This window comes from Clupea harengus, chromosome 4, assembly GCF_900700415.2.
Source record: "Clupea harengus chromosome 4, Ch_v2.0.2, whole genome shotgun sequence".
Taxonomy (NCBI): domain Eukaryota; kingdom Metazoa; phylum Chordata; class Actinopteri; order Clupeiformes; family Clupeidae; genus Clupea; species Clupea harengus.
Genome location: NC_045155.1, coordinates 13,079,180 through 13,102,519, shown reverse-complemented (window position 1 = coordinate 13,102,519; position 23,340 = coordinate 13,079,180). Strand labels below are relative to the sequence as shown.

The window sequence follows — 23,340 nt, the reverse complement described above, 5'->3', positions numbered from 1 at the left end:
CAGAACTTAATAAAGATTATGTAATGTTGAGCAGTGGGCGAGGGACCTGATGCATTGGCCTTCCATTGCCATCCCCTAATTGAACCCATGAATGGCTCTACAGAAACTGACGTCTTGGCACTCTGAATTACTGGATATTTTGATTTCCAAACCGTTTGCTCGACATCTGGCGTAAGCTACATGACACAAAACACTCACATTGACTCGCCTTCACCACGAAGGCCCACAGAAGAACCACAGCAACATTATAGAATCTCCATCTCCATAGTTATTAACATTATAGAATCTCCATTTTTACTGAGCAGAAATGTTAATTGATAATTTCACAGGACAGGACAAAAAATGAGTTAGTCTGAGCAAACGTCACATCACACATCCTCTCCAAAGAATCAATGCGATTCTGAGTTATATTCGGAAAACTGGCCCGGACCAACTGGGGTGCTCACTGGGGCGAGTGGAGAGGAACACTGAGGAGAACATTGCAGGTTGGGATCAGGAAAATGAGTCAGCAGCCAGCTGGAACTAACAGAACCACCGTCTCATGATGCAGTCCAGACCCGGAGCTGAGGACGTCCTGCAAGAACAGAGTGGTGACTCAGTCTGGCTATACCGCCAAAAAAAAATCCTTCCTCTTCCTTGAAGATCAATTCAAATATGTTAGTGATAACAGGCACAGATCAGCTCCTCCTGTAGCACACATGGGTATGATGTACTCATCTGACTTGTATGCATGATGGTACTCAACCAGGTGATGTGCAGGGCCTATGGAAGTTGATGGGTTTTTAAGACGCAAAGACAACTGATGGCCTTCTGGGGATGGAAATAGCATGTGAGTGGTAAAGGTGATAGCCACCTTGCCGCTTGAGGTGTTTTCAGGCCTCGCGGATGATGAATGGGGCAGACACAAGTATACTGTTCTGGTGTCTTAATGAGGCACAAAGAATGACAATGTGACACCCCTCTGGAGACAGAAGGCCAGTGTAAAAACAGGTCTATATTCAGAGAGGAATCCGAGCAGGGTGGCACTTATGGAGTCACGGGTAAAGGTCTAATAAAGAAACGTGCAGAGGGTTAGTCACCGGCTAGTCACGGGAACAATCCACGACAGGCTCAAAACACCAAAACACTCTGAGTCTCAGGTCAAGATGGCGGAACTTGATCAGGGTAGCAGCCGCGATCGGACAGAGGCTGAACCGCCTTTTAAAGACTCCAACATTATTTAACTGTGCTCTTGCCTGGGCGCTCTTCGCTGTGCTAAAGATTCCAGGAAACACTGATGCAATGAGTGTATGAGTCCACATGGCTCTTCATATAGTCATGAGAACTATGAATGGCCTTGTGACACACCCTATAACTCTCATCCAATTTGTTGTGGCTGGCTATGAACAAGCGCTTCAGAGCATCACCAGTGAGGTCACATCATAAGTGTTGCTTCTGCTGAGCTAAGTGAACCACCTGTGTGTGGGTGCTGAATGGACATGGAGTCCCACTATAATCAAACGCTGCATAAGGGACCAATAAGTCCAGATGTTATTCAAATCAGCACAAAGGCACAAAGGAAAAACTGCACAGATGTGCAATGCAAGAGGGAATTGCACATTGTGGAATCCTCCGAAAATAGCTGCAATTACGTATTTGAGAGAATACATGTTAGGTATTCGGTAAGACGGAAAGAGCGTGCTATGATGCATTACATGACCTGCATGAGGCAAGACTACCATTTATGTCCAACTGGCATGAGCTAACGTCATCTGTGCGTGACTAAGGCAGGGTGGGTAGATTATTAGAAAAGAGAGATCTGAACAGAGTCAATTTAAATTCATATTAAACAGTTTACTGTCGAAAGCCTTTCATGTAATACTGCGATGATTTAACTGTTCCTATCTGGAAGCGAAATTTCAAATCAGTTCAAGTATCGCTTCAGAAGCCTTCCAAACTCAACAAATCATAGAGTAATAAAGTAATGACTTCACAGTCAACCCCGGGCATCTACAGTTCTTTCATTTTATACTGTAAGTACGGAGAACAAGACATGACATGAGCTGAATGTGTAAATGTCAGGTAATAATGTTTTTAAAAGATTGCGCCGGGATTCTTGAGTACATTAAAGTTCCGTGCTGTTTACAGGAACTAATCAAAGGATGTTCATTAAAACATTGTGTTCCTTAAGGGCCGAGTTCCTTCTAAACAAAATAATTATTTACATCCACAGCATCAACGGGTATTGCGTTTCTAATTTAATTCCCTCTTGTTGTGGAGGAGACAAACAAGCTTATTATTGCAAGATGGTGAGGAGGGAGAGAATGACTGCATGACCAAAACAGTGGGAGTACAGGGTTTCTCTGTTTGTGGCCACAGTGCAGCGTACGGACCCAAGGATGAGAGCGCAGTTACCTGTTAAACTGCTACCACGCACTGCGGTGCACTGGGCTGGAACCGCTAACGACGGGAAGAAAATGTTCCTCCAAATATTGCCGCACTCCGGAAAAATGACACATTGTAGACATTTCACATTTTTAAAAAAAAACCAAGTCTTTTGACGCTTACATAAGAGCTGGGATTGTTAAGAGACATCCTTCATTAAAGCGTTCAAGTGCGTTTCCTAGAAGATGATGCTAAGCAGACACCAATGTTTTTCGGTCCAACCCACCGAGCCCTAATGGAGGGGAAAAGCCTGGAGTTGACTCCAGTTAATCACATGTCCAGGGCAGGCGACAATATCAAGGCTGGGGTGGTTAAGGACTCAGTGTCACGTAAGTGTCTCCCTCTCTCTCTCTCTCTCTCTCTCTCTCTCTCTCTCCCCTAATGCTGACAGGGTTAAAGGTCAGGGGTCAACAGAACTGCGAGAGCCGCTCATTCTTCTTCCCATTTAGGTAGCTATTTCTTTTGTTTGCTCGTGGCTCAAGTTTCAGTTTTTTTTGGTGTCAAGGTGTTTACGTAACAGTCCCAAGTACAGAGTTTTTTTTTCTCCCACTGCCGAGGTATGGGTTTTATGGAGCCCTCTGGAAAAAGACTCCAAACAAAAACACAGGTACTTTATATGTACTGTATGTGCATACTTTCTGGATGAAATCACATATTCAGTCCAATACGGTCTTTATGCTTTTCAGTACACAATATACATTTCATTTGAGAAATTAAACCAGCAGCCCAGAATAGTGCCCAAAATGGTTTTAAATGAGCCCCAGGCACAGGATGTTGGAGGGTGTCTCCAATGTAATGGAATGAACTTAGAAAGGGTGAGGGAGAGTGAAGGAAAAGTAAAAGGAGAGAGAAAGAGTGTAGTCTGTGGTGAGGCTGTGTGAGCAGCGCTGGGAACAGCAGCTCTGTGTTTCTGGCCGCGGATAATAAATCTCTTGGGACAGACGCTTTCAAAGTGTTTCCTGCGTTTACCAGGCATAGCCCACCTCCTCCAACACGCACGCGCGCATGCACACATACACATGCATGCATGCATGCATGCACGTGCACACGCACACGCACACACACACAGATACATATATACACACTGCCCTCTCTTTTGGAGGATCAGGTCTTCACACTGTCATTTTCCACAGCATGAGTTAGTATTATGACTGTTATTACAGACTCTTCCATCCAAAAACAGTTTGTTGGAGTTTGTTCTCTCTCCAACATCTGTTTTCTTTTGTTTGTCCTTACAATACGACACAAGTGATTCCACAGACGGATAAAGCCACGACGATACACACACACAGAGAGAGAGAGAGAGAGAGAGAGAGAGAGAGAGAGAGAGAAAGACGGAGCAAGGGATGAGAGACAATGATGTCACAGGCATTCTTCATGTGCAGGGACAGCCAACGATCCCTTTTGGCAGGGTCAGCCATGCAGCAATTTACAGTAAGCTATGAGACTTAGAGTAAACTTACTGATGGCAAAACATTAAATGTTAACCGGATTTCTAAAGAGGGTAGATGGCTTTCCTCTTCCTGTGGCTATACAGGAATATTTCTGTCATATTTCTGTAAATGAAAGCTGCGTGAGTCATCATAACATGCCATAACTGAAACACAGCTTTTCAGTAAAGCTGCCATTGAATTTAAGTGCTAAGATGCGAAAGCCATTTTGGTCCCTTTTCAACTGGCAACAGACTAAATCACCCTGAATACAAGTTAAATGCAGGCAATTATAGGTGTTTGAAAAGCGCTGCTTCTTACAGATGAGTCACTCTCTTCTAGTGCTTCTAGTACAATTAATCTAATCGCAATCGCGAAGGCTGCAATATAATTAAATTTAAAAAAATTGCGTGTATGAACATGAAAACCTGTTCGGTGTTCTACTCGTTCTCCGTAACAAAGAGATGAACACTCAGTCTCTGTTTAGGCAGTGAAGCGTGTGTAGTCTATGGTCACTTGACTATCCGGCGTGCAGACGCTGTGAATGCAATGTAATAATTCGTGGCTTAAAGAGATTAAATAAACCTTAACACCACAGTGGCCATAAAGGCCAGGGAGGCTTGTTGGCAGTGCACTGGCGTCAGAGTAAATTCGCAATGTGATACAGCTTTCTTGTCATATGCTAGGCTATGTTGTCTATTTTCGTTGTCTTGTCCACATTTAATATGATTGAGATGTAAGGACACGTCATCTCGAACAGTCTAGCTAGATATGTGAAAACAATTAGGATAATCTTATTATAGCCTACACGTGGGCTACAGTTCGGAAATTGGCCCGTTACTCACTGTTAATGAAGTAAGATCTACTGTCTCGGCTAAATGCATGAATATAATGCTATTGTGTTAAGGATGTAATTTTAGCCCAGTTGAAAGTGCACCTGCAACAAGTCAGGATTAAAAAGAATACCTTTAAATCAGGTGGCAGGCTATGCATTAATAGTTGTCATTAATGCTGAGTATAGATGAGGTGTTGCCCACACTTATAATAGCCAATTCATGTAAACAACACAGGAAGGCCCATAAAGAGGGTCAGTTCTGAAGTCAGTTCTGACCCTGATGGCAGCTCAATGCTTACCACCTTTATGTACAGGGTAATATAATACCAACTGTTTTGATTTGACTGCCCAATAATCACAGTATGACTTTTTCACCAAATTGTGCAGCCCGACTCTTTTCGTAATAAAATGGGGTTAAAGACCAGGGCTTTTCCTCGTTAAATGCATGGTAACACAAGCACAACCTCACTGGGGAAAAAGGGACCATTGTCTGTTGCCCTCTGCATTATGCCTGTGTACACAAAAAAGAGACAAAGTGTCCCACAAACTCCCCACACCTGATGAGCCACTGGGTGGGACCTGACCAGAGAGAGTGTGCTGGTGAGCATGGGAGAAAGCGAGAGCGGGCGGAGGGAGGAAGGGAGAGAGAAAGGGAGAGAGGGAGAGAGGGAGAGGGGGTGGGAAGGGCCTGAAGCCCAGGGGGTGGGGTGGGGGTGGGGGAGGGGGTCAGTGACTCCGAGCCCAAACCAAAAGGGGAGGTCCTCCATGTGTTTGGAGAAGATATTTAAGATGCCACCACACCAGACCTCCACCAAAGAGTCAAGAGAAAGAGACTGAGAGTGAACAGCTCATCACAGAAGAACAGCCTTTGCTGCCACCTCTACAAGTTCGAACTTCTACACATAACTGGCGGCAAAACTTCTCACTCTTTGAAAAACTTCTTCAGTAGGAGCAAAAGAGGACCAAAAGCAAATCAAGGAGAGAGAAAGAGAGAGAGAGAGACTTTGAAGGGCAAATCCAATCAAGAAACAACAAAAAAGACCAAAAGCTCCTTTTTGAAGCCGTTGTCTGCCTGCTTCTCCATCTCTTTAATTCCCGTCTGAGATCATGCAGAAGTGGGTGCTGGTGAGCGTGGCTGCCCTGCTGACATGTCTGCTGCTGGGTGAAGTGTCGGCCCAGAGTTCCATGAAGAAGCGGCTGGCCCCCCCAAAGCCCTCCAAGGGCCAGTGCTGTGACGAGGTGCGCTCGCTAAAGGTGCAGGTGGCCAACCTGACCAGCATGCTGGAGGAGCTGCGGGGCAAGCAGGAGGCCGACCTGCTGAACATCCTGCGGCAGATGATGGAGCTGGACCAGCAGGGCCGCCGGCAGGAGGAGCGCGTCACCGAGGCCGAGAGCAAGTACTCGGAGATCAACAACCGCGTGGAGATCATGCAGATGCAGGGTGCCCAGGCCCACACGCGCACCTCGTCAGGTAAGAGACACACAAACACACACACACGTACGTACACACACAAACCTTACTTCACACTCCTTACCATTAGCTGGTATTCTACCTTTAGCTTCACGCAAAGCGGTCCCAAGGTGGCAACTCATTTGTCACTGATAGTCAAACAGTGTGGTGATGTTTTTGTCTCGTCTGGGTAATGGATATGAGCTGGGCCTGAGAGGAGAAAGTGCAAGTGGCGTGAATGGAAGGGAGGGTGGGTCCATTTGTTAGGAAATGTAGGTCTAGCCGCATGACACAATTTTTTGTTTGTTTTTGACCCCAAATATGCAAGTGTAGATTTCTTCACATCAGAAAACTTTTAGTTCAGTTTAAAAAAAAAATTATTTTGAAGATGAAGATGACTCTTGCTCAGAACAAAATTCTGTTAGAGGACGACCTGAATTAGCGCTAACCCCGAGACATAGACAAACAAAAAAACTGTAGGGCCTCCCTCTCTGGTTCGACAGCTGCTGCCTGACGTCTGTCCAGGTGTGAAATCCATACGCCTGGCCACAGCATAAATCACCACTAAGGTCTCTGGCACTATGCTGTCATCTCGCAGCCACAGGAAATTAGCTTCGCCTTCCATTTCCGCGCCCATTATCCTCTTTCATGGGCCGTCTGCTTCGGTGAAGCGAACGGTGAAAAACTGCGGATCTGCCCTCGCAATGGAGTAGAATAAAAGCAGCAGTGATATCTGATCCCCTTTCTTCTTCCAAGTGTACCAAGTCAAATGGTTTTAACAGTCACACAAATATGTCTGCTCATTATCCGTGCACCAGTGAATGGATTCTTTATCTCAGTAGAGGGGGGGGGGGGGTAATAGAAAGTGAGTGACCAAAAATGAACTGAAAAGGAAACATAGAGAAAGGATTATCTCAAGAGAGAAAATGGAGGCTCGAGGTTAGGTTAACTATTTATGTATCAAATACAATCTGATAAAAGATGAGAGTGATTTTGAGAGAGGTCTACATTTCAGCAATATTAGATCAGTTGTTCAACCTTCACCCCAACACACACACACACACACACACACACACACACACACACACACACACACACACACACACACACACACACACACACACACACACACACACACACACACACACACACACACACACACACACACACACACACCTACACGTCTCCCTCCGCTGATATTCAAGGCATTCCAGCAGTACACACATTTTCATTCAGCATAACCAGTTAACATATTTCCAGGGGTTTTTAAACACTGTAATTAGGAAAGGTGCTCTCTAAACTTGCAGGCGTGCAGCCGGGAATGTCGGATGATTACAGTCTCTGGCCGTCTGGTACACAGTAGTCATCCGTGTCACACGAGTCGTAATTTGTACCCATAACCTGTAGCCTGCTGGTTTGCCCATAAAGCCGACGGCCATCAAGCCCCAGCCATTCCCACTGAATGCCATTTAAGCTGCAACAAACTATTAATCATTTCCCATCCGAAAAAGCAGCAATTAAACGAAGCGCGTCGCAATGCTGCACTTTAACAACCAATTAGCCAGCCGTCTAGGGCCTTGGATGTCTGCAGTGTTATTTCTTCGCTGTTGGCACACGGAACACAGGAAAGCTTTGTAGAGGAATTTGCAAATGACACAGACGTGAGGCGGCTGAGAGAGCTGGGGACTAACGGGGTAGGCCAACAGTCCCCTAGCCACACTACAGCCATGGGAGCGGTCAGAGTCTGTCTGTCTCTGCTGGGCTGGAATGATTTCACTGCAGCAATCTCAGAGAGGCCTTGATAGCATCCCCACACTGAGCACAGAGGCCATGTGAGCCACGCCGTGTCTAATGTACATTGTATTCTACACTGCATGCTCTGAATGCACATGGGAGACCAGATCCACATTTGCACTTCAAAAATCTCTTTAAGTTGTCCCTCTGGGCACAACATCAATTGTAAATTTGCATGGATAGAACTCTGCCAAGTTTATTTCATAGCCATTAGCATCTGTTTTAGCAATCCCTAAGATTTTTTGCTTCTGTCGGTTTAATTTTTTTAGAAGCCATCTACGACTGTGCATCACTGTACTCCAGAAACTACAAAATCTCGGGAGAGTACAAACTGCCCTCTGACGACTACTTGGGCACACCTGAACTGGACGTGAGTCAAAAATTACAAATATATCAAATGTAATCAACAGTCACCTCCCAAAATAATTTTTGATCTAACTCCCCCAAATAAATATCTCAATTTGCCCATTGCCTCCGTAGGTGTTCTGTGACATGGAGACCAACGGTGGAGGTTGGACTCTTATCCAGAGACGCAAGGTGGGCCTCAGCAGCTTCAACCGTGACTGGAAGCAGTACAAGAAGGGATTCGGCACCATCCGCGGGGACTTCTGGCTGGGCAATGAGAACATCTTCCGCATGACCCGCCAGCCCACCGTGCTGAGGATAGAGATGGAGGTACGGGAATGGGAGGAATGTGGGAACACATTCTTCTAACGATGGCAAGGAAGGGAGGGTATTAGACAGTGGGAACCAAACTCTCCTAGGCACACAGGACATCCAAGGTCAGGGAGTTCAACAGGATAGGGTAGGGAGAGGATGGATGAACATCCAAACCGGGGTAATAAAATGCTGGCTTAAGGACAAAGAGCTGACTGAGAGAGATCTCTGAATGTGAAAAACAAACAGAGGTATAGGCTTTCAAACAGAGAAAATGTAGTTGGCCCAATGGGAGCATTTTTAGTACTTCTAAACTACTTGCACATTTCTCGTAGGCTCAGACAGCACCTTTGAGAAATATTAAATCAAAGATCAGACAAGCTCTTGGATGAATTGTCTGACTTCCTTTTCCTACTTGCAGGACTGGGCGGGAGAGACTCGCTATGCTGAATACGGCTTCTTCACCATCAGCAACGAGCTGAACAGCTACAAGCTCTTCCTTGCCAACTACACTGGCAATGCCGGTGACTCGATGCGCTACCACAACAACACCAACTTCAGCACAAAGGACAAAGATAATGACAAGTGTGTGGATGACTGCGCTGCACTTCGCAAGGGTAAGTTCTGATGATGGAAAGAGCATGCGGTCTAAGACCTTAAACCATCACAAAACCCAGGCAAGCAGATTCCACTCTCAAGCTAGTTTTTCACAATGTTTTTTCTTCTGTTTCCATTAGGTGGCTACTGGTACAACTGCTGCACCGACTCTAACCTGAACGGCATGTACTACCGCTTTGGTGCGCACAATAAGCAGAGCACGGACGGCATCACCTGGTACGGATGGCATGGACCCAGCTACTCTATGAAGCGCGTGGAGATGAAGATCAGACCTCAGGGATTCATGCCTTAAAGGCTTTAACGAATGAACATACATCTTTGTAGCACAATGCTAATGTCAAGGGATTTCTGCAAAACCTGGGTAACTGAGAGTTTAAAACCAAACATGTTGCTTTTTTCCACATCTGGGAAAGTTTTCCTTGCAGTTGTTGATTGCAGTACTTCTGGATTTGACTGAATGTGTGATGGACCACGTTTGATTGTAAATGAAAGGTGTTTTTTTTTGTATTTATCTTTAAATGTATTAAAAAAAACTTAAGCTTTTATGAAAGCCTTTTACCACTGTTCTATAGAAGAAGGTGAGTTTTGCCTTGTGTTTATTGTATTTGTGTTTGTTCGTTTGTTTGTTTTTAAGCAATTAGGTTGTATTCATCAAACTAAGCCATGCTCAGAAGCCGCCATTATTATCAAGCCTCTTTGTTCAGTCTTTCTCTTTGAGCAGGAACGACAAACCTTTGACTGACAGGTACAGGACAGATTCTATTTTGTTGAGAAGCATAAATGTAGATTAAATAAAAAATGACATTTGTAAAATGTGTACAGCTCTTTATAGTATCCTAATGGATGATGAATCTAAAATAAAATTGTATTTTTAAAAAAACGTTGTCTCTCTTGTTTTCAAATAAAAACACCACAGCCACACACAACTTGCCACTGAACTCCAAGTAACCGCAAAATGCCTAGTAACTATGGAATTTATCCTTCTCTACCACGTGAATGGCTTAAGAGTTTCTCACCTTCTTGTCATCCCACGGACACTCTGTTGTACACAGCCGGTGACAATTGCATCAAGGCCAGGCTGTTATCCTGTCCCCGTTCTCAAGCAGCTGTAAAGCCGGCTTTCAATGGGAAAATCACAAGGTGAATTCCCATGGCAGTTGACATGAGTAGACCCTTTTCTGTCACCCTTCTGTCAGAGGAGTGCAAACCAGACAAAGGCATTGCTTGGAGGTCAGATGTTATTAGCAGGCATTTCATATTGTTTGCACTGAGTGGTGGACAAGCACACGATGCACGCAAACAAACAAATCAAAGAGAGTAAGCAGTTGCTGTGATTTTTGGCAGCAGGGTTTTGCTCCGACTCCTTCGTTCAAAATGACGGTGAGTGAGTACCTCCACGATGAGTATCTTTATGCATTTGATGAAAGCCAGACACGGCCTCAGCGAAAATATCTCTTTGAGGTGGCAGGAGGAGATCCATCATATACAAGAACCCAGGACTCTTGGCTAGAGAAGAACAAATTCCTCAATTCCTCAACTGACAAAAAAAAAAACCACATATTCATGTGTGAAGGAGAAGTACACTTCAAGACAATGCATTCATGTGGACATTAAGTGGACAGTGACTAATAGAGTGTAGTACTTTTGAAACTGCCACCAGTGACTTTCTCAAGAAGACGTTCTTCTACGTCAAAAGACCTCTCCACGTGGGTGCATCGGTTTCTACAGAGGCATATGGTGTGGTGTCAGGTCACAGAGGCAGAAACGTAGTGGCCTGACGTGACCTTTCAATGCTGTGTGTTCAGGTGGACTTCCTGCATTCTGCTGATGGATACGCTTAATTGCTCCACTCCATTCATCCTTACGGTCTGCTAAAAGGCTTTTATGCTAGGGTGCTTTGTGGGGACCCACCCCAATGCCTCTGTCATTAATTCAAGTTCAAGAGACAGATCTTGGCATTGGCTTCTTTTTGTCATAAAAATAGCCGTATCTTCAAAGCATAGACAGGAAAACACTCCAACACAAACAATCACTCCAATCGTTTTGGCTACTTTCGAAAGCAGCTGAGCAGAAAGTACACGGTTATAAAAATTTAACATAATTACCTGTTTATGAGGCCGTGTTTAATTTTTTTTTTACTGCTCATGGAAACTCAGCGAATCTGGAGTTGCAATTAAACGCAGGCTCAATTGAGCATTCATCAGTCCAGCATCTTTCATTTGATGTCATGAACTTGTGACAAGACCAAACTAGAGTGCATTGGATGACCAACGTGAGAATCATTAAGAAGATGAACAATGAGTTCATCCACCACATTCATTCATTTAAGATAAACTTCTGGACATCTTCTGTGTGACAGAACGTTTTTGATGTCCGTTCTAATGACAGAATGAATCCTCTGAGTCTCTGTGAGGTTCAATGTGTGTGGTCGGATAAGTCAAACTACTGCCCACCACCACGATTACAACTGAAATAGTAGAGGTGCGATGAAACAGAGGAGTTCGAGAGAGCTAGTAATGTGACTTAGAACAAAACTTTCTCCTTTCTACATTTTGGCTGCTTCTTGCTGTTATTCATCTGGTTCTTGACAAGCAAGCAAGATTCCATAAAACTAAATCAACACAACCTCCCCAACATCAGCCCTTGAAACCCAGGAACATCTCATGCAAGCAGCAGATGAAGCCTGTGTTGAAAGGCATGGATAAGGAAAAACAGTTTTTAAATATTGTAATGTTAGAGCCCACAGGGCCTGTGTTTGAGGTAGGCATACTTCCATGTGTCACTCTGCCTGAACCCCCATATCCCAAATCTAATTCTAGCTCTCTTGTAGCCTAAATGGATGTTTTCTGTACGGGTTGAACTGCACAAACTCCACCAGAAGAGGGTTCAGAAGTATAAAACAGGCTAGAGAGTCTTTTAGCCCCCTACCTCCCAGCATACCAGAGTTTATTTGAAATTCCACTTCATGGTGCCCAGACAATGATTTGGAGATGCATTTACTATAAACAGATGGGAGTAGACAAGGGGAGGGGGGGGGGGGGGGCGTACACCGGCGAGACCAGAGCCAGGCTAAAGCATCAGCACTGAAGCCCTAGGCCGCACATTTAAGCTGTAAATAAAGCGTTTAACGGTATTTTAGAATATCGGCCCAGCTCCTTCCAGCCGAAAATCGAAACCTTCTGCTTGAATAAAACAGATTCACTTCAATAAGAAAAAGTCATAAAATCGTCACAGATTCTTTTTAAGAGGATAGTCTAATGAAGGTGCCTCATTTAATGGGCAGCCAATGTCGCTCCGAAAAAATATAAAGGAAACTACTGAGGGTTTTGAATATCAGCGCTGGGACTTGAACCCTGTGAACTCGCCCCAAATTTGTTAACAGTATTTGGCAGCCCGCTATGCTAAAACTCACCATTATGACAAATTCAATCCATTCGATCGACTGCCAACAGAAGCAGAGGGGAAACACTCAGGTGACCCACGTCTGAAAGGCTTTCGATCACTCTTCATCCCCCCATACTGTCTCTCCCCCTCTGTGCACTGGGCCCATAGTCCCCAGATAGGGGCCAGCCACCCATCTGTTTCTGTCATCACAGCTCTCCTGCTGCTCCCTGGACCAATGGTCCCTGAGGCTCAACACACTCCCCCCCCCCTCCTCTATCCGTCCAGCGCCGATTCCTGGACAGCCCCATGACTTGCTCATTCTGAGTTCTACAGAATGGCCCGGCATCTGGAGGAGGTTTGGAGACTTCATCAGAAGTCTGTCTCACTTCCCATCGGCCACCTGGTAGAGAATACTGGAAGGTGTTCAGCGGATGTGCCGATTGGCGGGAAGGCGCTAGGAAGACGAGAGTATCCATATCAAATGCTGATGCACCGGAAATGTGATTCATTTGTTTGACGGCTTTTTAGTAGGACAGACCTGATCTTTCAGGTCTTTTCATGATTTTTAACAGAAGCTACAGTTGTCATTCCGAATTCCCAGCATGGATGTCAATCAGATTTCTTAAAAACGTATTTCACGGAGGACACACTTTTCTACTAATACCAACATCTGCCTTTAGAAGTAAGCTTAAATCAAGGTAAATAGCGAAAACGGTTTCATCATGAAGTCATTTAGGATATATTATAACTAGATGAAATCGAAATCAGAATACCCAGTCTAGATTTCTATCCCAAACCAACTTGTGATGACAACCAGATTTTCAGACTAAACTTCACTCTCCTTTGAGAGGAGGGGGGCTGTTTTAGGAAAATATGAGATGGTCATTTACGTAGTATTCATTAAGAAATCACGAGATTCTCTCATTAAGAATGAATGAACATCCTCTTCAGGTTTATTCTACAGCAGAGAGACAAAGATTTGAACAACATTAAGTTCCATCACTACATAAGTCTTCAGAAGAGAAAGACTTCTCTGCTTCATCTTTGTGACATTTTATCTACAACTAAGTAATCCTTAAAATGCACTCAAGCTCGGCTTACATCAACACAGACCTTTTGGGATCAGAGAAATGGAAAGAAGGGGACCCAAGAGAGATGGAGAACAGGGGGTGGATCAGCAGCTTGGGAGCCTTTCTAATCATCAGATGACATCAACTCAATCCACCACAGAAGCCCTAGCACTGCCCTAACATCTGATTACAGAGGACTCAAATGGGTAGCGTCTGTGCCGTGTTTAGATTCATTTGCACATGATGTGGGCTCTTCTGCACACAGAGGCGGTGTGGGGGAGAGGAAGAGGAGGAGGAGGAGGAGGAGGAGGAGGGCCGTCTCAGAAGAGAGGTGAGAACCAGATGGATGGCCTGAGAACATCACGCCAACTGGCTCGCAACAGGAGGGCTTGATGAAATTGAAAACAGGCTTTCCCTGGGTAGGCTCCGGAGACACATACACACACACACACACACACACACACACACACACACAGATACATACACACACACACACAGGGCCTGCGAAACAGATCTCCCTGCACACGGCAACAACGTAAAATGGAAGCCTGAGGAGGGTATGGAAAGGATGACTGGGAGATGGAAACTCCGAGGTGCCACCTTAACAGGTAGTCCGCCGCCAGAGCACCCGCGCTTGCACCCCAGCCTCAGCCTGTCGACTGAAGCCCCTAATAAAAATCACAGCTTCTGACAATGGGACAAAATTGCCCCCAAAAACAATTTTACTCGAGACGTACCGACACATGGTCGCAAAAATGATCACAGGCTGGAAATTAAGTGCAACGAAATTAGGTGTAATGATGTGGAGGTTTAGGTGTACAGAGGAGGTCACTGAAAAAAAAATGTGTTATATAGGGCAATTTTCTCCTAAGTGTCATTCCTGGCAGTGGCAAAGCAATCTTTCCACTCACTGTGAGGACACACTATGAGGACGAAGACCACCAGCACAAGGCCAAAGATTAATCAGACTACCCTTATATAATACAATTCTAAATAACAAAATTTAAGCCTGAAGGCTTCACTGGTGAAGGACAAATTAAGTAATTTATACAGGTTTATCCAATCCCACTCCACTATAATGATGGACAACATGCAGGTACTTAGCAGTCAATGGATTCCTCCCTTGGTGCTTAAGGGCAATGCACCTCAGACTACACTACACACCTAAGTTACCATCTCAGGGAAACACATTAGCAGATGTGTCTGTGGTGTGTTAATGTACATTCTATGAACGCTGTCTGAAACCTCCAACTTGATAGAAATACGGGGGATGTGGAGTTATGTAATCCTCTCACCGGCAATGTTTACATTTCTTTGTCATGGCAAAATGAAATGACCTCTGCTTTGGCCTAACTCAGAGAGGCATAAGTACCTGACCACCTGGCATCTCTGGTCCAAAACCATGACTGACATCCCACTTAAACATTTACTGTGGCAGCAGATCAAAAAACCTCGAAAATGCTCTGTTTGCCAAAAAAGAACTATTTAGATGATTCATAGACCAGGAACAATGAAGTCCCCCAGGATGGCAAAACAAGCCTTGGAGGAACACAGAAGAATTCTATATTTTCCACGATTTCACTGATACACTTTTTTTAAGATATTTTTCACCCCTGCCGAAACCATATAAAATGAGGAGCTTTGGAACAGTGAGACGTGGGGGATGGTGAGGCTCTCTTACCTGATGAGGGACTCTAGAATAAGAGGCGAAGCACCCTTCTGGAACTCCAGCTCTTTGTAGTGCAAGGCCTTGGCGTAGGCGCGACACTTTGCCGCCCTCTCCCCCAGCAACACGATGCCATTGTCATCTCTCAGCGGTAAAGGACCCTAGGAAAAAAAGAGACCGAACATACACAGACTCAAAACAAGTGTGTTTGTGTTGTGCTTGTACTCTGTGACAGTACAATCTCTGGTCATTGAAGATCGTGACATTTTAGAATACTTAAGGGATCTTTTTAGAAAAGTGCAGGATTTGACCGACACACAATGTGGCTGTTACTCATCAGAAATGTTCTCAAATGAAAATGTCAGGGGGGATCCCATGGACCCGGTGCCTCCTTGGCAAAGGGGTATATAAGCAGCTCAGTTTACCCAACTTTAATTTGCATTAAATCTCGAGGTGCTTAGGATATGGTTTAGTTTCAGCATAAGCAAAGCAGAACAAATAAGTTGGCTGAGGTCAACTGAGAAAATAAGCGTGTCAGCTGCAAACCATTTTCCTCCTCTTCCTCTAGAAGGTATTAAATTCATCTCAAATTGGTCTTTACCCACGGATCCCAAAACCAAGTTTTTCCCCAAATTCAGTCTCATAACGTGGTGGTTTGAACGAACTCCCTTATTTCCAAAGGTCTCTCAGCTGCAGTCTATTCTATTAGCAGAAATGCAAACAAATCTAAGGGCAAAATTAGAAGCTTGAAGGAGGCACAATCACTCCAAGTGGATGGGGTTTTATGGTAAAAGTGGTGACACCAAATGTACGAAAATGCACTTTTTGCTTCCAAAGCATTTGAGGACCTGGAGATGTTATAATTACATTATTTTTCATCTCTAAAAATAACTGACCCCAGAGTTCTTCAAATGCATCAGCAAAAAGTTGGTGAAGGGAGAGTGAGACTATGAGACTACGAGAAATTTGTGTGGTAGATTTGTAATGACTTTACAATGGTCAGACGAGTGTGTGTATTTTTTAATGTTCGTTGTGACTTTGTGGTGACCAGACTGATATTGAGATGTATGTGTGTATTAATAAGATAAATGAGAGTTGGTGAAATGGGACAGGGATGAGGGGGGTGTGAGAGTGTGTGTGTGTGTGTGCGCGTGCGTGTCTGTGTGTGCGTGTCTGTGTGTGCGTGTCTGTGTGTGCGTGTCTGTGTGTGCGTGTCTGTGTGTGGGTTCAGTGTGCGGCTGTCTCTAACCTTGTCGCTGTGCTCCATGAACTCGGCCAGGTTGAGGAGGGTCTGAGTGACCTCTGCGATGTCCTGTGAGGTGAGAGCCAACTCGATGCTGCGTATCAGCTCGTCCTGCTGGTCCTCACTCAACTCCGACCAGCACGACAGGAAGGCCGCGTTGAACAGGTCCCTGCAAGAGCAAACAGACCACCCAGGTCAAAGTGGCTTTTCAGAGCAAGAGTAGCCTGCCTCAGACGTGAGCTGGAAGGCCACTGATTTTAAAGCTGAGAAGATCATAGGTTCATGGAGATCCGGTTTTAAACAATTTTATAGACAGACCCCACAAACTGTACAATGTATATGTGAATTAGTGATGAGTGATGGGTAGAAAAGACAGACATGATGCAAATAAAAAAATAAGGGTGACGTTTTTAGCTTGCCTTCAAGAATGGCTGACTGTTCAAAAACACATATTTTAGATCTGTGAAGGCTGGGTTTAAAAAAAAAAAAGAGTGGAATTTTGACTTGCCACGTGAGGGAACATGAGGAACACAGGGTAAACTGAAGGATACATAAAATGGGAATCCAACGGATGGCACGAGAATCTTGGTAAAGGGGATACAGGGGTGGACAGTGTAGACAGACAGGAGGGAAAAACAAAAAGGGTACAGAGGAAAGGCATGGAGGAGGGGTGGGGGACGGGACACTAGGATGGGGTAGGGGGGGCGGAAGGGATCTCCATCACGACACGGAAAAACTAAGAGACTGGGTGAGGGAGGGGCAGGGGCTCAGTCTCAAGACATAAAGACAGACAGACATACAGCGAGAGACTGACAGACAGAGGGGGAAAGCTGGTGGTGTTGGAGGGGGTACTTCACCTGGCGAGGGGGATGTAGGTCTGGGCCAGGGACCAGCAGGAGCGCAGGGCGGGCGAGGACGACTCCTTCAGCAGCACCACGCTCAGACGCCGCAGCCACTCCAGCCAGTCGTCTTTTGACACCTTCCTGGCAGCGCCCCACGCCTGTGGCGCCACGACACACACACACACACACACACACACACAGAGATTATTACCATTATTATCCAAAGTGCCTGCGCCAAGGGGTCATATCGCCACTAAGCTGCCTGCTGTGGCAATGACTGCTCTGTTGGGGAATGTAGAGAAGCAAATGGAGAGATAAAACAAAGGACAGATCGAAGAAGATAAAGAAAGGAGAGGAAGACAGACAGACAGACAGAAAGAGAAAAAGACAGACATAGCAGATGCCAAGTCCTGTCCTTGAGCCCATAACCGGAGTGAGTAGTGTTATATGTAACCTGACAACCACAGACAATGGATTTGGAGAGAGAGAGGAAAGGAGTGTTGGACGTGGAACAGGAGAGTGCTCGGGTGGATGGACGGATGAGCGGCTGCACAGACGCGCCTGGACTGCCTCACGTGTCCCGTCACTCGGGTGACGACGACTAAAGCAGTCACGACGGCGGTGACAGGCGTGACGGGCAGGGGACCAGCAGGGATGGTGCTCAGGTGATGGGTGGGATGCGGTGGGGGGACAGAGAGGGAGGGGATTGGGGGGGGGGGGGGATTTTTGAGAGACCTGACACACGTGTGAATCCATCTCACGTGCACGCTCTCTCTCTCACTCACACTCACACACACACACACACACACACACACACACACACACACACACTCAAGAAGAGCGAGACCACAGTGCTGGGTGCATTATGCCTCAGCGGGGATCCGTCACATAAACCCTTCTCAGACCTCACGCCTCGTTGGCCCCTTCCAGCCAGCCGAGGGGGCAATCGCTCACGGAGCTCAGCTTCGCATTGACATCCTTAGTCGGGGTCGATTCATAGAGCATGGCCACTGTTTATCTGGGCACCTCTCTCCCCTGTCACTACACACCGCCAGCACAGAGCCAAGGAACTGTTTAATTATAATATTTTAAACTGATGGCTTTCTCAATGCATCTGGCTGCGAGCTGGGGTTTGCAATCCCAAAGTAAACTCCCCCTTCTCTTTTTCCAGGGAGGGATTTTCACAAGGTATTGATGATGTTGACTGCACCAATTATGCACGGATTCCGTTTCCCTCCGTTACATTCGCCATTCGCTTGTCCAAGCTGCTCTAGAATTACAAACACCACTTAGACGGGCCTAACGTGTATAACTCAATGGAGGGCTTCTTGGAACGGCGCGTTCTGAGTTTACTGCGTGTCACGCTGGGCTTAAAAAGATGACTTTAACACTGAGTGCTTCTGAGAGTGAATAAACCAAGGGGAACAGGAATTTGTACAAGCGAGGGTAGATAAGTCCAGATAAGCCCGGTGTTTAACTTGGTGGCCCGTCAAAAGGGCCCTTGCGAGACCCAATCCAAGGTGGGCAGGGAGGGAAAATAAACTTCTGTCAGAAGCACTAAAGGCGAACACAGGGCAGTGGCATGCCTAAGCCACAGGTCCTTCCATAATGATTACATTTCTCCCCCCCCCCACCCCCACTCCACACACACATACGTCCTGAACCCATCTTTCATCGCCCACCCCACCCCAACCCAACCCCTCACCCACCCTTTCCCCCTCGGTTCCTCGGTTGAAGGTGACAAACCTCCCAAAAGTTCCCCCTCGGTTTCTCGGTTGAAGGCAACAAACAGCCTGTAATTGACCAACAAAGATGCTTTTCTTCAACAGTTGGCTTACCAAAAAATCTGAGTGCTCTGCATAGTTTTCAGTGGGAGTCGGAGCCCAGTGTCAATCTGTCAAACAGCCCTCTCTCATTTAAGGAGGTCAAAATCTTTTATGAAGTGGCAGCAAAGAAAAAAGAACTGGTACTGAACAAATGTTCTAACAAACTCCAATTATAATGAAAGTGGAATGTTAACAATGGAAATGTTTACAAGATGGGATGAAAGGCAGAGACAGAGAGAGAGAAAGAGAGAGGTAAGCGACAGACAGAGAGGTAAACACAAAGAGACAGATACACAAATTGGACAGAGGGAGAGTGTTGTGTAGGGAAAGAAATGATGAATGGGGAGAGAGGAGAGGGAAACACACAGAAATGGAGATCTAAAGATTGGAGAGAGAGAGAGAGAAAGAGAGAGAGAGAACCGGTGGGGAGTTGGATAGTGAATGGTAAGGGAGAGAACAGGCCTAGGAGATGGAAAGAGGAGAGTTTATAGTAGGATGTTGGACAGAGAGAGAGAGAGAGAGAGAGATATAGAGAGGTGTTCTTCTGACAGTGCCTACCTTCTGCAGGGCTGTGGTGCTGACGTGCAGCTTCTTCATGGGGCCCGACTCCACCGGGCCGCTCACCGCGTCACCCTGGTTACCCCGCAGCTGCCGATGCTGGAAGATCAGTGGGTCCTCCTCCTCCTCGGCCAGTGTGTACCCCTGAAAACCAGCAACAACAATGAATAAATAAATACATTCTCTCTCTCTCTATATATATAATTTATTTTTTTATATATCTATATTTATATATAAATAAATACATTTTTTTTTTTTTTTTTTTTTAAACAGCTGTCAGTCAAGGCCAGCCAGCGGCCCACACACAGGCAGCCCACGGGGCTTAATTAAAGCAGACCTGTGCGTGGCTAACCTAAATGAGAAAACCTGCATCGGGGGACAAGCCAAACCCCAACAAACCCTCTTTTGTTCAAGCCAGCCCACGGAGATGAGATAAACTTGGGCCACATTTTTTTTCGCCTTTTGTTTTTTTTTTTTTTTAGGAAAAAGAAATGATCTTCCATTTCGACTCTCTTCCCTGAAATTACGAAGAGAGAAGTCCGGTAAGCATGCTCACGTTGTTTGTTTTTTCGATGACTGCTTGACAGTTGGGGGGGCGGGAGAGGGAGCGGGGGAGTATCATGACCAGCGTTGCTAGACAGGCTAAATGGTTGTCTGGTGGAACTGGGGCTGTGGTGTGTTTTGGGCCAGAACGTGTGGGCCGGCGTGTTGGGGATACGGGCCAATGAGTAACGGAAAAGGAGAAGCCGGGGTCCCACACAAGAGCTTGTTTGTTTTGGGGTGCAGGAACCCCCTTCCTTCAGCAGACGTGGATGACATCAGAGCTACTTATGCTTGCTGATTTTCTTGCTGATTTTCTCTTTTCCTTCTGATGTTATGAAAGAGGGGGGGACTGGGGACGTTTTTTAGCTTTAACCAAGATGAGAGAGGAGGCACTGACCTTGACGATTCGACAGATGAGGACGTCGTAACGCTGGTGGTTGATCCGGTGCTTCAGCATCACCTTGTTCACCATGGGGATGAAGATCTGGTACTGTGGGACACAACAAACCAAGCAGACAGATGGAGAGAGAGCGATGGAGAGAGAGAGAGAAAGAGAGAGAGCATAATTTAGAGCTGGTAATGGATGCCGGTTAATTCATTGTAAGCCTTCTGAGATTTCTTCCTAGCTCTGCCATGTGAATGCATCAATGTGTTCAAGTGTTCATCAATTATGGATGTGCATTTACAGATGTGAGTTTGTGTGTGTAAGCATATGCGTTTGTGTGTGTATGCTTACGTGTGTGACTGTGTGTGTGTGTGTGTGTGTGTGTGTACGCGCAAGCATATTCGTTTGTGTGTGTATGCTTACGTGTGTGACTGCGTGTGTGTGTGTCATGTTCTCCCCTCCATGTGAGTGTGTGAGGCACATGGCATGGAGCATGTGTACCCAAACACAAATGAGAGACTAGCAGTGCTCTGACAGAGGCCAATGTCTCCTTCTCGACCCCCCCCCCCCCCCCCCCATTTCATCTTGGGCTGTTGCTTTCATGTCTGAGGCCAGAGTGCTTAAATTCAGCCTGGTGGTTTGGGAGCTTTGGGGAGGGGGGAGGGGGTGGTAGTGGCAGCTGATGACTTCATCGCTCTCCCTCTACCCTCTTTCTCCACTCCATCCTCTCTCTTTCCGTCTCTCTCTCTCTCCCCTTTTCCTTTTCTCTCTCTCTCTCTCTCTTATTATTCTCCATCCTGTGTTCGCTCCGCGTGCTCCATTACGTCAGCGCCCCGTGCGCGGGGTGCATTTGGAGGGAACGAGCGACAGGAAGTTCCACAGCGGGGGGTAACCTCATAGCTGCTGGCCCCTCCAGAGGGCATGTGCCTGAGGCTCCACTCCCCTCTTGAAAACACCCCCGGGCTGAGAGTGCTGAGAACATGCCGGAATAGGGGGCACAGCGTGACCAGAGCAAACCTCAGAGGGCTCACCTTTTTCCCAAGTTGGAAGACCAGAGAGGACAGGGTGTCCATGGCCGTGGGCCGTAGCTCTGGGGTGCCATCCAGGGTGCGAACTATGGGGTGGATGATGCGAGAGGCATAGTCGGTGAAGTCAAGGGACTCTGTGAGTCTGTCCAAGGTCTCCAAGGCAACCCTGAAGGATGAAGAGATGGAGGTGTAAACAAAGAAAAAAAAAGGAATATAGCATAAGAAAACAGCACACTCAAAACATTTGCGCTTTTATTTTAAAACAAAACAAAAAACCATAACTAAATTGAGTTTGTAAATAGATATAAACTTCTGAGGTTATTTCGGCAATGTTTTCCTTGGTTGGCCAGGGATTCTTTCCTCGCTATCATCACCACATGCTAGCCTGTGGGCATCCAGGCCAAGGAACACTATAAAAACTGCTTTTGGGGGACAAATAAAACCGTGCAAAATGAAATTCGCGCCGACCGGCGTAACAAAAACAACAACTACTGATGCACAGACAAAGCCAAGTGGAAAAGGCTCTCACAGGCAAGGTGGCTTTCAGTAGGCAGTCCTGCCTATTCATTAGACCTTGATGACTGACGCCGATAACTGCTACCAAACCCAGCGCCTGTTTTGGAAACATCTCTTTCAAAGCATTTTTTCTCTCCCTTCCTAAATAGATTTAACACATTTACTGTTAAAAAAAAAAAAGAAAAAGAAAAACACACTCCCCGAGATCAAACCAGACTCCTGCCTGTGCAAAGTGATTTTGCTGGGAGTAGGGTACAATACATTGGAGCCGACAGATGGGGAGCCAGCGTGGATCTGCTCCGCGCATTAGACACCGTCAGCCACCGCGCCTGCACTCCCTCTCCCGACATCGGAGGAGCCGTGTCACATGAGCCTGGCTCCCGTCAATCGACACCTCTATCGATTTCTACGCTCTTTCTAGCTCCTGTGCTGAAATGCAACTCTGTGCATAAACTCGAGAGCAGACCCATCAGCGGCCGCCCGGGGCTGCCAGCAAAGACTAAAGAGTCAAGAGGGCCTGCTTTGGAGCTGCTTCTGTGTTGATTGGCATGACACGCAGCTGTCTGGGAAGAAAAGCTACAGTCTATTAAGCCATGTGTGTGCAGTGTCTGTGTCTGTTATTGAGAGCAAGGAAGGGGAAAAAAAGTACATCCATAAGGTTTGATTTAATTTACACAAAACGATCCATTTCAACGTGTAAAGGCCTCCTGGGGCTTGTTCTGACAGTCTTTCGCTCTTCAGACTGCTCGAACACTTCGAACACAATGCTGCTCTTATCTTCCATCTGAACGGCTAACCAGAGTTCCAGGCCCTGGAGCAGAGCAACTCAGGAAATACGTGGGTAAATACAACAGTGCGGTTCTCACTGGGGAACCCTTAGGGACCAGTCATAAAACTGGGACTCAGAGGACACATACTTGCGGGCCTGCAAGGGAACATCCGGCGCGTCAAACAGCTTCACGATGGGGGGCAGCAGCAAATGGAGGTAGTCGTCCAGGTTGGCACCGAAGAGCTGGATGGCATTGAGGAGCTGCAGAAAGACAAACACAAATCAGAAGAAGGCAAGTGTCA

At 46.2% G+C, this 23,340-nt stretch overlaps 2 protein-coding genes across 2 annotated transcripts in view; one reads left to right on the top strand and one right to left on the bottom strand.

Moving 5' to 3' along the window:
• mtor (mechanistic target of rapamycin kinase) overlaps positions 1–23,305 on the bottom strand; it is a gene marked incomplete at its 5' end in the record, with an annotated part of 67,670 nt that extends 44,365 nt beyond the window's left edge. The window contains 7 exons of the mRNA XM_031566300.2: positions 15,344–15,489; positions 16,578–16,740; positions 17,429–17,571; positions 19,798–19,941; positions 20,738–20,830; positions 21,757–21,919; positions 23,187–23,305. Of these exons, the coding sequence (XP_031422160.1) occupies positions 15,344–15,489; positions 16,578–16,740; positions 17,429–17,571; positions 19,798–19,941; positions 20,738–20,830; positions 21,757–21,919; positions 23,187–23,305 (971 nt within the window). The remainder of the gene's footprint in view (positions 1–15,343; positions 15,490–16,577; positions 16,741–17,428; positions 17,572–19,797; positions 19,942–20,737; positions 20,831–21,756; positions 21,920–23,186) is intronic.
• On the top strand, positions 8,336–10,088 carry angptl7 (angiopoietin-like 7). Its single transcript, XM_031566301.2, has 3 exons — positions 8,336–8,608; positions 9,012–9,207; positions 9,328–10,088. The coding sequence occupies exons 1-3, from the start codon at positions 8,426–8,428 to the stop codon at positions 9,498–9,500; spliced, it is 552 nt and encodes a 183-aa protein (XP_031422161.1). The 5' UTR covers positions 8,336–8,425; the 3' UTR covers positions 9,501–10,088.
• Positions 23,306–23,340: the final 35 nt, after the last annotated feature.